The 14,677-nt window shown below is 37.7% G+C and overlaps 1 protein-coding gene across 1 annotated transcript in view; it reads right to left on the bottom strand.

Moving 5' to 3' along the window:
- Window positions 1–13,659: 13,659 nt before the first annotated feature.
- Window positions 13,660–14,677, bottom strand: part of Cyt-b5 (Cytochrome b5) — a 37,002-nt gene continuing 35,984 nt past the window's right edge. Inside the window, exon 2 of the mRNA XM_067776803.1 lies at window positions 13,660–14,241. Within this exon, the coding sequence (XP_067632904.1) occupies window positions 13,963–14,241 (279 nt within the window). The 3' untranslated portion in view covers window positions 13,660–13,962. The remainder of the gene's footprint in view (window positions 14,242–14,677) is intronic.

The raw sequence follows: 14,677 nt of genomic DNA, 5'->3' as shown, positions 1-14,677 counted from the left end.
ACTTTGCGAGTCGTTCTGATAACCGCGGTATATATGTTACGGATCTAAAAATGGTAGGTTTTTCTGATTTTTGTATTCCTTTGTTAGATTTTGCATTTTTAATTAATGTTTTAATAATGTTGTTCGGGAAATCATTGCTCTTCAATATATTTTCCGCTTCTCTTATTACCTCGTTGTGGTACGTGTCGTCCGATATACGCAGCATCCGTTGTATACAGCACATTGCTGTATTCATTATCATTGACTTCGGGTGTTTTGAGTGGAAGTTAATGATTCGTCCTGAAGATATTTGCTTCTTATACCACGATAACTTTAGCTGATTTCCTCTTTTTATCACAATGGAGTCTAGATACGGTAGTTTTCCATCTTCCTCTATTTCTAATGTAAATTTAATGTTTTTGTGAAAAGTGTTGAGAGCGTTGAGTGTGTTATGTACTTCTTTTTCGGGGACAATCGCGAACAGATCATCAACGTACTTTGTTAGCAATCTCGGTGGCTGTGCTATTTTTTTTATTGTGGTGGTTAAAAGTTCTTCCAATATTATGTCCGCAATCACTGGGGACAACGGGGATCCCATAAGAGAGCCGTTATTTCAAGTTCAACGACCAGGTATACACACAACTAAAGGGAATGCCTATGGGATCCCCGTTGTCCCCAGTGATTGCGGACATAATATTGGAAGAACTTTTAACCACCACAATAAAAAAAATAGCACAGCCACCGAGATTGCTAACAAAGTACGTTGATGATCTGTTCGCGATTGTCCACGAAAAAGAAGTACATAACACACTCAACGCTCTCAACACTTTTCACAAAAACATTAAATTTACATTAGAAATAGAGGAAGATGGAAAACTACCGTATCTAGACTCCATTGTGATAAAAAGAGGAAATCAGCTAAAGTTATCGTGGTATAAGAAGCAAATATCTTCAGGACGAATCATTAACTTCCACTCAAAACACCCGAAGTCAATGATAATGAATACAGCAATGTGCTGTATACAACGGATGCTGCGTATATCGGACGACACGTACCACAACGAGGTAATAAGAGAAGGGGAAAATATATTGAAGAGCAATGATTTCCCGAACAACATTATTAAAACATTAATTAAAAATGCAAAATCTAACAAAGGAATACAAAAATCAGAAAAACCTACCATTTTTAGATCCGTAACATATATACCGCGGTTATCAGAACGACTCGCAAAGTCTGATTGCTATGACGGAGAAAAAGTTAAAATTGCACATAAACCTAACAACACATTAAGGTGTTTCTTTAACAAAACAAAAGCAAAGATACCCGAAACCGAAAAAAGTAATGTCATATATAAAATCCCATGCGGCGGCAAAAACAACGAACCATGTAACAGCGTTTACGTAGGAACAACAAAATCAAAATTAAAAACCAGATTGTCACAACACAAATCAGATTTAAAATATTGCCAACAGTCTAATAATCAAAAAACTGCACTAATGTCTCACTGTGCAGCTAGCGGCCATATACCGAGCTTCGAGAGCGCGAGCATTCTACAACAAGAGCAACACTACCATAAGCGATTTACATTGGAAATGCCAAATATCGTAAACACTCCAGAACACATTAGACTGAACTATAAAACTGACATTGACCATTCCGCTCACAACTATAAATATTTACTAACAAACAAACGACCAGTACCAAACTCCACGTCACGGCGGAAGGACGTGTAAAATAATGTATGTGATATTTTTAATCAATATTAGTGTAAAGTTTTTGGTTTTATTTATTAATAAAAAAAATTTTTTTGTACGTTTGTAGTTCCCTGAGGACGGTTACAGTAGTGTAACCGAAATATATCGGAAAGGAAAAAAACCTATGTGTTTTATTTAAAGAGACCTTGAGCCAGCAGAATCGCCAAATAGTTGAACGTCATATATTTATAAACATCGTTTTCTCAATAATTTTGATTTAAATTGAATGAAACCTTTTCACATTGATTAAGTACTTTATATGTATGTATATATAAATACCTATATGTGCTAAGCAATAGATATTGCATTAACAAAATAAGTATTAACACATCGGTGTACTTTAAAATAAATTTACTATTATAAATAATTTATGTTATATTAAGAGAAATATCTATGTTTTTACTTACATATATTGTATGACAAAATAAAAAAAAATGAACTAACTCTTTGCAAAGCATACCTCAAATTGTATGTATATTCGAGTATGTATACTAGAACTGGATTCGACTTTATTTTTTTTATTCGATTCTCAAAAATAAAATCAATTAATTTAACTTAAATTTTGACCTTTTTAAAAAGCTCGCCAGTTTTTTCCTCGTTTCGTTAACTGGCGCTAATTTGCAAATCAAGTGGTACCACATGGTTCTTCACTCGGTCCTCCGATCGGAGTGGGATTTTAGTGTATTCGAAACTGAAATATCAAAATTTTTATTTTTTTTTATTTTTTTAATTTATTTTTATTTATTTATAGTAGAGAAACCGTGCCTGCGTGTTCTGCCTTCTCTGCATTGTTAGCTTAGAAATCAAACGGAGAATAACTCTTGTCAATAACGCTCTATTATAAATCTTTCATCATACCTGTTCTGATGTATGGGTTGGAATCATGGACCGTGTCGAGAGACAATGGACCAGTGTACGACAGAAAAGTCCTGCCCACGATTTATGGTCCTTTCCGTGATGCCAATCGCTAGGTCATGTTATGGGAATGCACGGAGACGCTGTGGCACAGATAGTATTCCTATCGGCACCCGTATTTGGAAGTAGACGGCGCCCTTTACCAAGAAGACTTGATCTTCCTTGGTGTCAGTTATGTTGAAACAAGGAAATCAGGCGCTATTTGTTATGCAACGCCAAAGTCGCTTAGGCGGTTAGGCGCCAATCGATAATGATGATACAATTTCTTTATCCTTCGCCTTTCACTCGAAACCACCAATACAATGGCGCATATTAATAGTTTACGGTTCTAAACTAAGTCGAAACTATTTTATTTGGAGTATGAATATGCGCCAGTGAAGGTAAATTAAATGAAAAATTGCAATAAATTTATTTTCTGCCCGTTTTGATCAATAAATATCAAAATTACTTACTTACTTAATTGGCGCTTAACCGTCTAAACGGTTATGGCCGTCCAACAAGGCGCGCCAGTCGCTCCGCCAACCGGCGCCAATTGGTCATACCAAGGGAGTTTAAATCGTTTTCCACCTGGTCCTTCCAACGGAGTGGGGGCCGCCCTCTACCTCTGCTTCCATGGGCGGGTTCCGATAGAAACACTTTCTTGGCCGGAGCATCATCTTTCATTCGCATAACATGGCCTAGCCAGCGCAGCCGCTGCGTTTTAATTCGCTGGGCTATGTTGATGTCTGCGTATAGCTCGTACAGCTCATCATTAAATCATCTTCGGTACTCGCCATCGCCAACGCGTAGAGGTCCATAAATCTTTCGAAGAACTTTTCTCTCAAATACTCCCAAAGCCGCTTCATCTGCTGTCATGGTCCATGCTTCTGCACCATATAGCAGGACGGGTACTATAAGTGACTTGTAGAGTATGATTTTCGTTCGTCGAGAGAAGACTTTACTTTTCAATTGCCTACCTAGTCCAAAGTAGCATTTATTGGCAAGATTGATTCTTCGCTGGATTTCAGTGCTGATGTTGTTGCTAGTGTTGATGCTGGTTCCCAAATAAACGAAGTCTTTTAAAAAAAAAAAAATAAATGTAAGGCGCGATAACCTCCGAAGAGATCTAAGGCCGAGCTTCTCTTCCAATTTGCGTCGTGCTCCTCTTGATTTTTCCCTACAAATTGGCCGGACGGGACCTACATGTTTTATGCCGACTCCGAACGGCATCTGCAAGGCAGATGAGTTTTCACTGAGAGCTTTTCATGGCAGAAATACAATCGGAGCGCTTGCCAGACACTGCCGAGGGGCGACCCCGCTTAGAAAAATTTTCTTCTAATTGAAAAATCTTATTTCTAAAATTTTGATGTTGCTTTGCCCGGGAGTTGAACCCAGGGCATACGGTGTGATAGGCGGAGCACGCTACCATCACACCACGGTGGCCGCCCTAATAACGAAGTCTTTTACTATTTCGAAATTATGGCTGCCAACAGTAGCGTGATTGCCAAGGGGGGTATGCGCTGACTCTTTGCTCGATGACAACATGTACTTCGTTTTGTCCTTATTCACTATCAAACCAATCTTAACCGCTTCTTTTTCCACTTGGGAGTAAGCAGAACTAACAGCGCGGGTGTGTGTATCAAAATTACCAATAATTATAAAGACGCTGTTGTTGAGCAGTGTCAAGATACCCAATTGACAAGCGTTTTTTCTTGACCCTATTACCATGCCCATTATTAAGCCTCTTCAGTGGATATTTCTCGAGGCTTTTAGTTTACAATGTTGGGTAAAAGTATACCCCAAAATCTGCAGTGTGTGACACAACATTTCTGAAATATATAATTGTGTCGAATATTCGCATCACCATGATGTTCGTAAATACAACAACAGAAAAAACAAGCAGCCACACTTATGTACAAGGCAACGAAGAATATTCCACACACATAACCAGCACTTGAAGCAAACCTAAAAACATGTTTGTCAATTCATACATACATACATACATTTGAGAATCCGTCCAATTCCCACATTTCAAACGTTAGTTTTCATATGCATTTCAAATAACCGTTTATAGCATTCTCAAGCTAAAAGGCACATTTTTCTCAACTTTTTCTCAAAGGAGAATAAAGCGGAACGAAATGGAATCCACTGTTGTGTCACTTTCGGTAAGCAAATTTATTATTTGCCTCACTTCACTTTTAACTCGTTTAGATTTATGCATAATGTAGTACAATATTACTTAATATTATTAAAATGTATAAATACTTCCTTATTTTTTCACTTTATGTCCCACTTCACTCAATAAAATCGCTTATTTACATTTCCAGCTAAAGTATGCAATTTAAGAGATCGACGATTTATCAACGGCACTATCGACAGCATTGATGTAAAATAAGCATGTTGTACTATGTTTTATTCAATTTTTGGGTTTCATGAACACTTATTATGTACTTTAAAATTGGCGCAAAAGGTATTCACATTATTATATAGAAAATATTCCATGATATCGATGGTTTTCAACCAGAATGGAACGAAATTCAAGTATATCTCAAACCATTCTCAAGTTGAAGAACAACGTTTGAGAAAAAGTTGAGAGAATATTTAGCTTCAAATGATAAATAATGTTGAATATCAAACTGAGAATCAATGTTTTTCTCAAACATTTGAGATTTTTGTTTTCAGTGTTTCTTGGGAAGAGATTGCTTCACATACACATATGTAGTCAGCATATAAGAGCAGAAGCTCACACATACACACGCATAAAGCTAGAAGAAAAACATAAACTAGAGATATACATGTATATAGCTAAATAACCAAGTATGAGATACAACTGTTCCAGAAGGCCTGTTCGTGAAAAGTCTAGACCTTAGGAGAAATAGGTGAACGATAAGCAATCAGTTTGATTATAACACGCTTTTAGTGAAGCACGCGAGTAATTAATTTGTGAAGTACTATTCCAAAAGTAGTCTAAATAAAGCACATTTGGCTATACTGAATATTTGAGTTATTTATTCGACAGTTTAGCGATTCGAACGTTAGCAGAAGGTGCAAAATAATCGGAATTTCCCAAATATAATGAATATTAGTATTATTAAGCGATACTACCACCACTAAGCCGATACTAAGCAGTATGTACGTAAACAAATCAATCATCTACACACATACATACAAGGCAGAAACGATATAATATAGAGACATTGCATAGACAAAAATCGTGTGAGGCAAGCTTCACAAAATTCTAGTAGGTCACATTCACCACTTACCACAGCAGAATTTGTTAAACTACCACTGTCCGTATTTATTATTTAACAATTATTTGTACACTTTTTATTTAGCTAATGTGTTCAGAATTCACATTTTTACTCTCTAAAACTCCAATCAGTGTATTTCTGTGCTTAAATTATGTTAAAAATTGTGTTAAAGTTTTTGGTGTGGTGAAAGTGACCTACTTGAATTTTGTTACGCTCCGCTGCTTTCCACCGAAGTTTGCGCCTGCAACATCTTTATTTTCGATAATCTTTGTACAAGGCAGCAGAGAGATACAAACGCATGTTATCATTAGCGAAGTATTACTCACATTTACACACGCATATGGATACAAACTACAAATATACATGTATATAGCTAATTACAAGTAGGAGATATGTACAGCAGTTCTAGCAGGCGAAACGTCTAGACTGTAGTAGAAATGTACGAATGAAGCTGTTTGATTTAAACACGCTATCAGTTGCGAAGTGAAGTTTAATTGCGAAGTACTTTCAAAGTAGTCTAATAAAGACCATTTTGTAATACTGAATATTGAAGTGTTTTATTCAACAGTTTAGCGATACGAACGAAAGCCGAAGGTTGCAAAAAAGCGGAATTTCCCTTAATTCGTTACAATATATAAAATCTGTGGCTTTCTGAAATACAGCTGTAATATTTGGAATACCTACATATGAGATTTTCTGAAAATCATTTGTTCTTTTCCGAAATACAGTCGGAAGTATACACCCTACTTCCTTAAATGACTTAGTTGACTGTTAAGTACAAGCTGGTTGTTTCAAATCTGCTTGACGGAGTCCTGGCTGGTTGGTATTTTCAATTCATGATTCAAAATTCGTCAGTGTGAACCTCCAGATGCGTAATATAACGAATTTACTGCAATTCCCCTTATTTGCAATCTTCTGCTAACGTTCGAATCACTAAACTGTTGAATAAATAACTCCAATATTGAATAATGGAAAAATGGCCTTTATTGAAGTACTTCACTATTGTTGAGGCCTTTTATACTCTTTGATTTCGTCGTTGCACCTTCTAGGCGCTTCTGTTCTCGAATCTACTAGTTGGTTATCTGTTATAATTATAACTACAGATGTACGTGTATAGCTCTCATATACGCGTGAGTTTGTGAGCGACACTTCCACAATTATAATTGCATATCTCAGATAAGATATCTGCATGTGTTTGTTGCTTCTCCGCTGCGTATACGTACATATGTGTAGGCATAATGATTGAATTATTGATGTGCATTCACGTCACTGCTTAGTATCGGCTTAGAGATGGCAGTACCCCTTAGTGTTGCTAATATTCGTAACACTGCCCTCCACCTAAGTCTGATCGTCCCGATCAGACAAATCTCTCGATCTAAACGCCGCTAGCATCCCCAAATGTACCACTCTTCTACTTCGTGGTTTCCCAATGGTTTGTATGCGGAAGATGGTATCACTGATCTTCTTCACAATTTTGTACGGGCCTTCCCAACTGCACCGAAATTTGGATGGAACACCTTTTCGCCGGTAAGGGTTGAATATCAGTACCAAATCTCCCTCCAAGAAACCTTCCGAATTATTGTTCTTGTCGTACCTCTGTTTCATCCTACTACTCATTATCATGGACCGTTCCCTCACACTCTGTGTTTGGCCAATGAACTACTTCGTAGGACTTGTTCTTGACGAATTGGCTTTGCAAAATCAGTATCGCGTTGACGTTTCACAACATTAGTGCGCGCGGACTTGAAACCACCCTCGCATTCTTTCTGGAAAATTCTTTCAGTCGTTTCAGTGCGTCCATTAGGGTTTGTCAATGCCAGTTTTTTTCTTTCTCGCAGGCACCTTCGGTTTTTATTTGTTTGGCCCATTCGTTCGATCAACCCTTGCCCGATCTGCTGCCTTTGACTTTTGCGGTCTTTGTCGAGTGTTCTTCACCAGTACTCGATTACTACTAAGCCCTTTCGCCAAACTGAAGTTAAGTGGTATATCCTAGTTCTTATAACGCATAATCCTTCTCTGCATGTCGATCCTGATGTCATGGTCAACTAAGAAGTCCACTCCCAATATGACTGCATCAATAATCTCCGCTAGAACGAATTTGTGTAGAACCATGACCTCCCCAATTAAAACTTCACATACCACTTCTCCCTGGACTTGGTTATACTCGCCAGTAATCGTACGCAACCTTGCTCCAGGTAACGGTTTTACCAACGGTTGACCAAGTCAGATCGGATTAAGGAATGAGATGCGCCCGTATCTAGAGTCAGTACACGCTCCTTGCCATCCAACTTTCCTTCGACAGCAAGACTGCTCGATTTTCTTCCAATTTGTGACACAGATATTACAGGACATTCAATAGCTGTGGCAAGTTTTAGTTCTTTACATCTGACACGCTCTTGCTCATCTCCTCCAGCTTTGCGTTTACGGCCACCCACATTGTTGGAACTATTAGGACCAAGATCGCAATGACGTGCAATGTGACCGGGCTTCCCGCATTTGAAGCATTTGATAACTCTTCCACTCCGCTTTTGCGATCCTTTCAGCGCCTCCAATATTGCGTCTACCCGCTCTGGCCTTTCTACTTCCACACGGCGTGCTTTGAAAACTGGCTTACACAGAAGCGACGCTGTTTCCTGAATCAGAGCTTGTGATACCGTTTCTGCGAATGTTGGCTTTGGGTTTGCGTATGTAGCTCGCTTTGTTTCGACGTCCCGTATGCCATTTATAAAGCTCTGAATCTTTACCCTTTCAGTGTATTCCTCGGGTGCGTCCGCACTTGCAAGATGTGCCAGCCTTTCAACATCCGACGCAAACTCTTGCAATGTTTCACCGCCTCTGGAAGCGACTCAGTAACTCCATTTGGTATATCTGTCTGCTATGCTCAGCTCCGTATCGTCTCTCTAGAGCGCCAATCAATGCTTCATAATAGTTCCGTTCGCCCTCTGGAATGGTTTGTAAAATCTCAGCTGCAGGCCCTTTCAATGCCATGAACAGTGCAGCAACTTTATCTTCAGCATTCCAGTTGTTCACTGTTGCGGTCTTCTCAAACTGTAGCTTAAAGACCTGGAAAGGAAGAGAACCGTCAAAGGATGGTGTTTTTACCTTTGAATTACTCGTTGAAACTGCTGAGCGATTTAGTTGCAACTGCTCGATACGTCCTCTCAAAGCATCCACCTCGGCCTCGATTTTTTCCTCAAACTTTTTTGTATCTTGTGCCTCCAACTTCAAGGAAATACGTCCTTCTTACTCTTCCAGTTGAGCAGAGATCTGCGATGATATCTGTGCAGAAATTTGCGCCGACATTTCGGATATTCGTGCCTCTTGCGCTTCAATCTTCGCTGTTGTTTCATATGACATTTCTGCAATACGTGTCTCCTGTGATTCAATCTTGGATGCCATATATGTCTTCTGTTCTTCCATCTTGGGCGTTATGCGTGTCTCCTGCGTTTCCAATTGAGATGCCACTGTCGATGTTTGAGCAGTTATCGCAGCCAATATCATGTTCAAGTCTGTGCTCGTAACTGTCTGCGATGTTCCATTTTTCTCTTCAATTTTTGTTGTCTGCTCGCCATCAAGAGGAAAGACATAATCTTCCACGTTAATTCCTTCTGCTTCCATTGCCTCTCGTAGTCGTGCCTGAAGTTCGAGTTTAATGCCGGTTGTATTCAATCCACGGCTCTCCAACTCCTTCTTAATTTGCTGGATCTTCAATGCCCTGAACTTTGCCATATCCTTGCTGTCCTCTGGAATTTATTCAACAATTTACTGCAATTCCCCTTATTTGCAATCTTCTGCTAACGTTCGAATCACTAAACTGTTGAATAAATAACTCCAATATTGAATAATGGAAAAATGGCCTTTATTAAAGTACTTCACAATAAATAATACTGCTCTTGCTCGCCAGATAGCGTCGTAATCAAAACTGCTTGTAGCGCCTCTATTGTTGAGGCCTTTTATACTCTTTGATTTCCTCGTTGCATCTTCTAGGCGCTTCTGTTCTCGAATCTACTAGTTGGTTATCTGTTGTAATTATAACTACAGATGTACGTGTATAGCTCTCATATACGCGTGTGTTTGTGAGCGACACTTCCACACTTATAATTGCATATCTCAGATAAGATATCTGCATGTGTTTGTTGCTTCTCCGCTGCGTATACGTATGTACATATGTGTAGGCATAATAATTGAATTATTGATGTGCATTTACGTCACTTCTTAGCATCGGCTTAGAGATGGCAGTACACCTTAGTGTTGCTAATATTCGTAACAGTACTTTACACATAGGTATATCAGTGAACTGCAAAAATCGAACACAACAACGTTCGATTACATTCGGCAACATGATCGTATTCAATGATCCAACTTGCTTAAACGAACATAATCGACATTGATTTAAAATCAACCAACTTATTGCATGCGTAAATATAATCAATTCAGGCGTTTGCTCGTTTGCCTCAACGGCGATTACATTCATCGGAATGAAAAGGCAAATATGAAAACTCCATGAGTCTGAATATTTGCATGATTCTTCTGCCCTTACGTCACGGCGACAAGCTACATATAAATACACATATAAGCATGCACATAAACATTGCTTACGATTCTATTTGTTTGCCGAACTAAACGATACTAATTCTCGTGCTTTGATTTTATTCTCCGCTTGCCTTCGTTTGATCAATAGAATCGTACGCAAAACCTGTTCGGTCATTCGATCGCAATCATGCTAACAGAGTCTTGTAAAGGCAGATGCTGAGTTTATTCAATTACGAGTTTATTCAATTAAGAGTTTATTCAATTATGAGCTTATTCAATATGAGTTTATTCGCATGATTGAATGCAGGCATGCTTAACCAACGAACCGATATCATTTCGTTACAATGATTAACGTTAATAAACGAAACAGTCATTTCGTTTCGTTTATTAACGTTAAGAACGTCAAATTAACGAAATGATTTTGTTTCGTTTTCTGCCATATCAAAACGAAATCAAATCGTTTATGTTGATTATTAATTTCAAACTATGCTGGCAAAGCTGATTGATGGCGGAGTCGTTAAAGGTGAAAGCATTAGCCGAGCTGATTGCAACTTTTCTCATGAATTTTGACAGTACGAACATTTCTCACAGTATTTTTGGCATTACCACCAACGAATTACACAAACAAATTACATGGAGTTTGTGCGTGTATGTCCGCTCGTTGTTACCACCTTACGGCTTCACCATGGCTATAGCATTGCCAGCACAATTCAAACATAAAGTATAACGTTTTTGTTAACGTTTTTAACGTTAACGAAGGCCTTTCGTTTCGGTTAAAAACGAGATACAATTTATCTTGATAATTTCTTTATCTATAATATTTCGAGGTGTTACAACGGAAACGGTGGAAATTTTTTGATAAACGATTAGCTTAACGTTAAGGTGCATCCCTGATTGAATGTGAATGCAAGTTTTAGTGTTTTATTAAATCAAGAAAATTGTGATTTTTGCAGTTCACTGATGTATATATATGTGGATATTTGCCTTTTTACACTCAGTTGAGCAGAGCTCACAGAGTATATTAACTTTGATTGGATAATAACGGTTGGTTGTACAGGTATAAAGGAATCGAGATAGATATAGACTTCAATATATCAAACTCACCAGTTTCGAAAAAAAATTTGATTGAGCCATGTCCGTCCGTCTGTCCGTTAACACGATAACTTGAGTGAATTTTGAGGTATCTTGATGAAATTTGGTATGTAGGTTCCTGGGCACTCATCTCAGATCGCTATTTAAAATTAACGATATCGGACTATAACCACGCCCACTTTTTCGATATCGAAAATTTCGAAAAACCTAAAAAGTGCGATAATTCATTACCAAAGACGGATAAAGCGATGGAACTTGGTAGGTGAGTTGAACTTATGACGCAGAATTGAAAATTAGTAAAATTTTGGACAAAGAAGGTAATTTAAAAGTTTTGCAAGCTGTAATTTGGCAGTCGTTGAAGATATCATGGTGCAATTTGGCAGGAAGGTTACTCCTATTACTATATGTATGCTTAATAAAAATTAGCAAAATCGGAGAACGACCACGCCCACTTTAAAAAAAAAACTTTTAAGTCAAATTTTAACAAAAAATTTAATATCTTTACAGTATATACATAAGTAAATTATGTTAACATTCAACTCCAGTAATGATATGGTGCAACAAAATACAAAAATAAAAGAAAATTTCCAAATGGGCGTGGCTCCGTCCTTTTTCATTTAATTTGTCTAGGATACTTTTAATTCTATAAGTCGAACAAAAATTTACCAATCCTTGTGAAATTTGGTAGGGGCTTAGATTCTAGGACGATAACTGTTTTCTGTGAAAAAGGGCGAAATCGGTTGAAGCAACGCCCAGTTTTTATACACAGTCGACCGTCTGTCCTTCCGCTCGGCCGTTAACACGATAACTTGAGCAAAAATCGATATATCTTTACTAAACTCAGTTCACGTACTTATCTGAACTCACTTTGTATTGGTATAAAGAATGGCCGAAATCCGACCATGACCACGCCCACTTTTTCGATATCGAAAATTACGAAAAATTAAAAAAATTTCATAATTCTATACCAAATACGAAAAAAGAGATGAAACATGGTAACTGGATTGGTTTGTTGACGCAAAATATAACTTTAGAAAAAAACTTTGCAAAATGGGTTTGACACCTACCATATTAAGTAAAAGAAAATGAAAAAGTTCTGCGGGGCGAAATCAAAAGCCCTTGAAATCTTGGCAGGAATACTGTTCATGGTATTACATATATAAATAAATTAGCGGTACCCGACAGATGATGTTCTGGGTCACCCTGGTTCATATTTTGGTCGGTATATCGAAAACGCCTTCACAAATAAAACTACCACCACTCTCTTTAAAACCCCTCATTAATACATTTAATTTGATACCCATACCGTACAAACACATTATTGAGTCACCCCTGGTCCACCTTTATGGCGATATCTCGAAAAAGCGTCCACCTATAGAACTAAGGCCCACTCCCTTTTAAAATAATCATTAACACCTTTCGTTTGATACCCATATTGTACATACGCATTCTAGAGTCACCCCTGGTCCACCTTTATAACGATATCTCGAAAAGGCGTCCACCTATAGAACTAAGGCAGGCTCCCTTTTAAAATAATCATTAACACCTTTCATTTGATACCCATATCGTACAAACACATTCTAGGGTCACCCCTGATCCACCTTTATGGCGATATCTCGAAAAGGCGTTCACCCATAGAACTAAGGCCCACTCCCTTTTAAAATACTCATTAACACCTTTCATTTGATACCCATATCGTACAAAGAAATTCTAGAGTCACCCCTGGTCCACCTTTATGGCGATATCTCCAAAAGGCGTCCACCTATAGAACGAAGGCCCACTCCCTTTTAAAATACTCATTAACACCTTTCATTTGATATCCATATCGTACAAGCAAATTCTAGAGTCACCCCTGGTCCACCTTTATGACGATATCTCGAAAAGGCGTCCACCTATAGAAATAAGCCCACGCCCTTTTAAAATACTCATTAACACCTTTCGTTTGATATCCATATCGTACAAACAAATTCTAGAGTCACCCCTGGTCCACCTTTATGGCGATATCCCTAAATGGCGTCCACCTTTAGAAGGAATGCCCACTCCCTTTTAAAATACTCTTTAATACCTTCCATTTGATACACATGTCATACAAACACATTCCAGGGTTACCCTGAGTATGTAATGTTCGGTTACACCCGAACTTAGCCTTCCTTACTTGTTATTGTTGATTTCTCTTTATTCATTTAAAAAAAATACATACATAGATAGGATATCATTTATATACTAAGCATTAACCACTTTTTACATTTTATACTTTTCATTTATAGTATAAATAGTGCATAAATATTTATGCAAAATATTAAAAAAATCATTTGCGATTTTGTGCACAAATAAAGGCAGATACTTTTAACCTTTAACTAATTATTAATTGTTGGGAATGATTTTATAAAACTCAACTATAACAGATATCAATTGTAAGCAAATTATTTGTTATTTTTTGTTTTCTTTGTTTGTTTGTTTACTGTTTAAAGAAATATCTGTATAAAAGTGTAGCTACTAATCCAAGCACCAATGGTAGCAACCAGGAACGCATTGAGGAATCCTCCGTTTTTAGCTCAGCATCACTCCATGTGGGTTCGGATTTCTTAGGCACATTCACACGTTCGGATTCAACTAATTCACCAATTTTGTATTTTTTCATCATTTCACGTGCATCAGAACTGTGGCCGACATCTTCAAAGTTCTCTGTAGCTTCCTTACCACCTTGTTCAATTAGGACTTCTTCACCACCAGGATGCTGTAAGAGTCAACAAATTCATTTATGTAATTCAGTCTAAAAGTACATGCTTTCTTACAGACTAGTTAAAAATAGAAAACAATTCAAGCTTAGACTTATATAAGGTGTTATTAAAATTAAGAACACTACTGAATCGATTTGCTAATTCGTTTTATGAGTTATTTCGATAAATAATCTATTATGCCGAATATCACGTAATGGAATATATGGAGTTAACAAATTAGATAAATCAGAGCAATTTATGCTAAAGTTTATTACATTATGGGCAAGCATGGGTGAGATACAAGTTCTTCTGTCGTGCAAAGCCTGAAGACCAGCGGGTCAGGAGGTTAGAATATACCCGCGGTAGGTATGCGACTAAAATACCACATTCAAGGGGTTGTGTAGCGCAACCTTTTCAGGTTGCCAGCGCAATATAGAGCTTCTCCAAACCCAA

Source organism: Eurosta solidaginis, chromosome 3, assembly GCF_040869045.1.
Source record: "Eurosta solidaginis isolate ZX-2024a chromosome 3, ASM4086904v1, whole genome shotgun sequence".
Lineage (NCBI taxonomy): Eukaryota > Metazoa > Arthropoda > Insecta > Diptera > Tephritidae > Eurosta > Eurosta solidaginis.
Note: the sequence above shows the minus strand (reverse complement) of the source record. Positions and strands in the feature narration are given on the sequence as shown.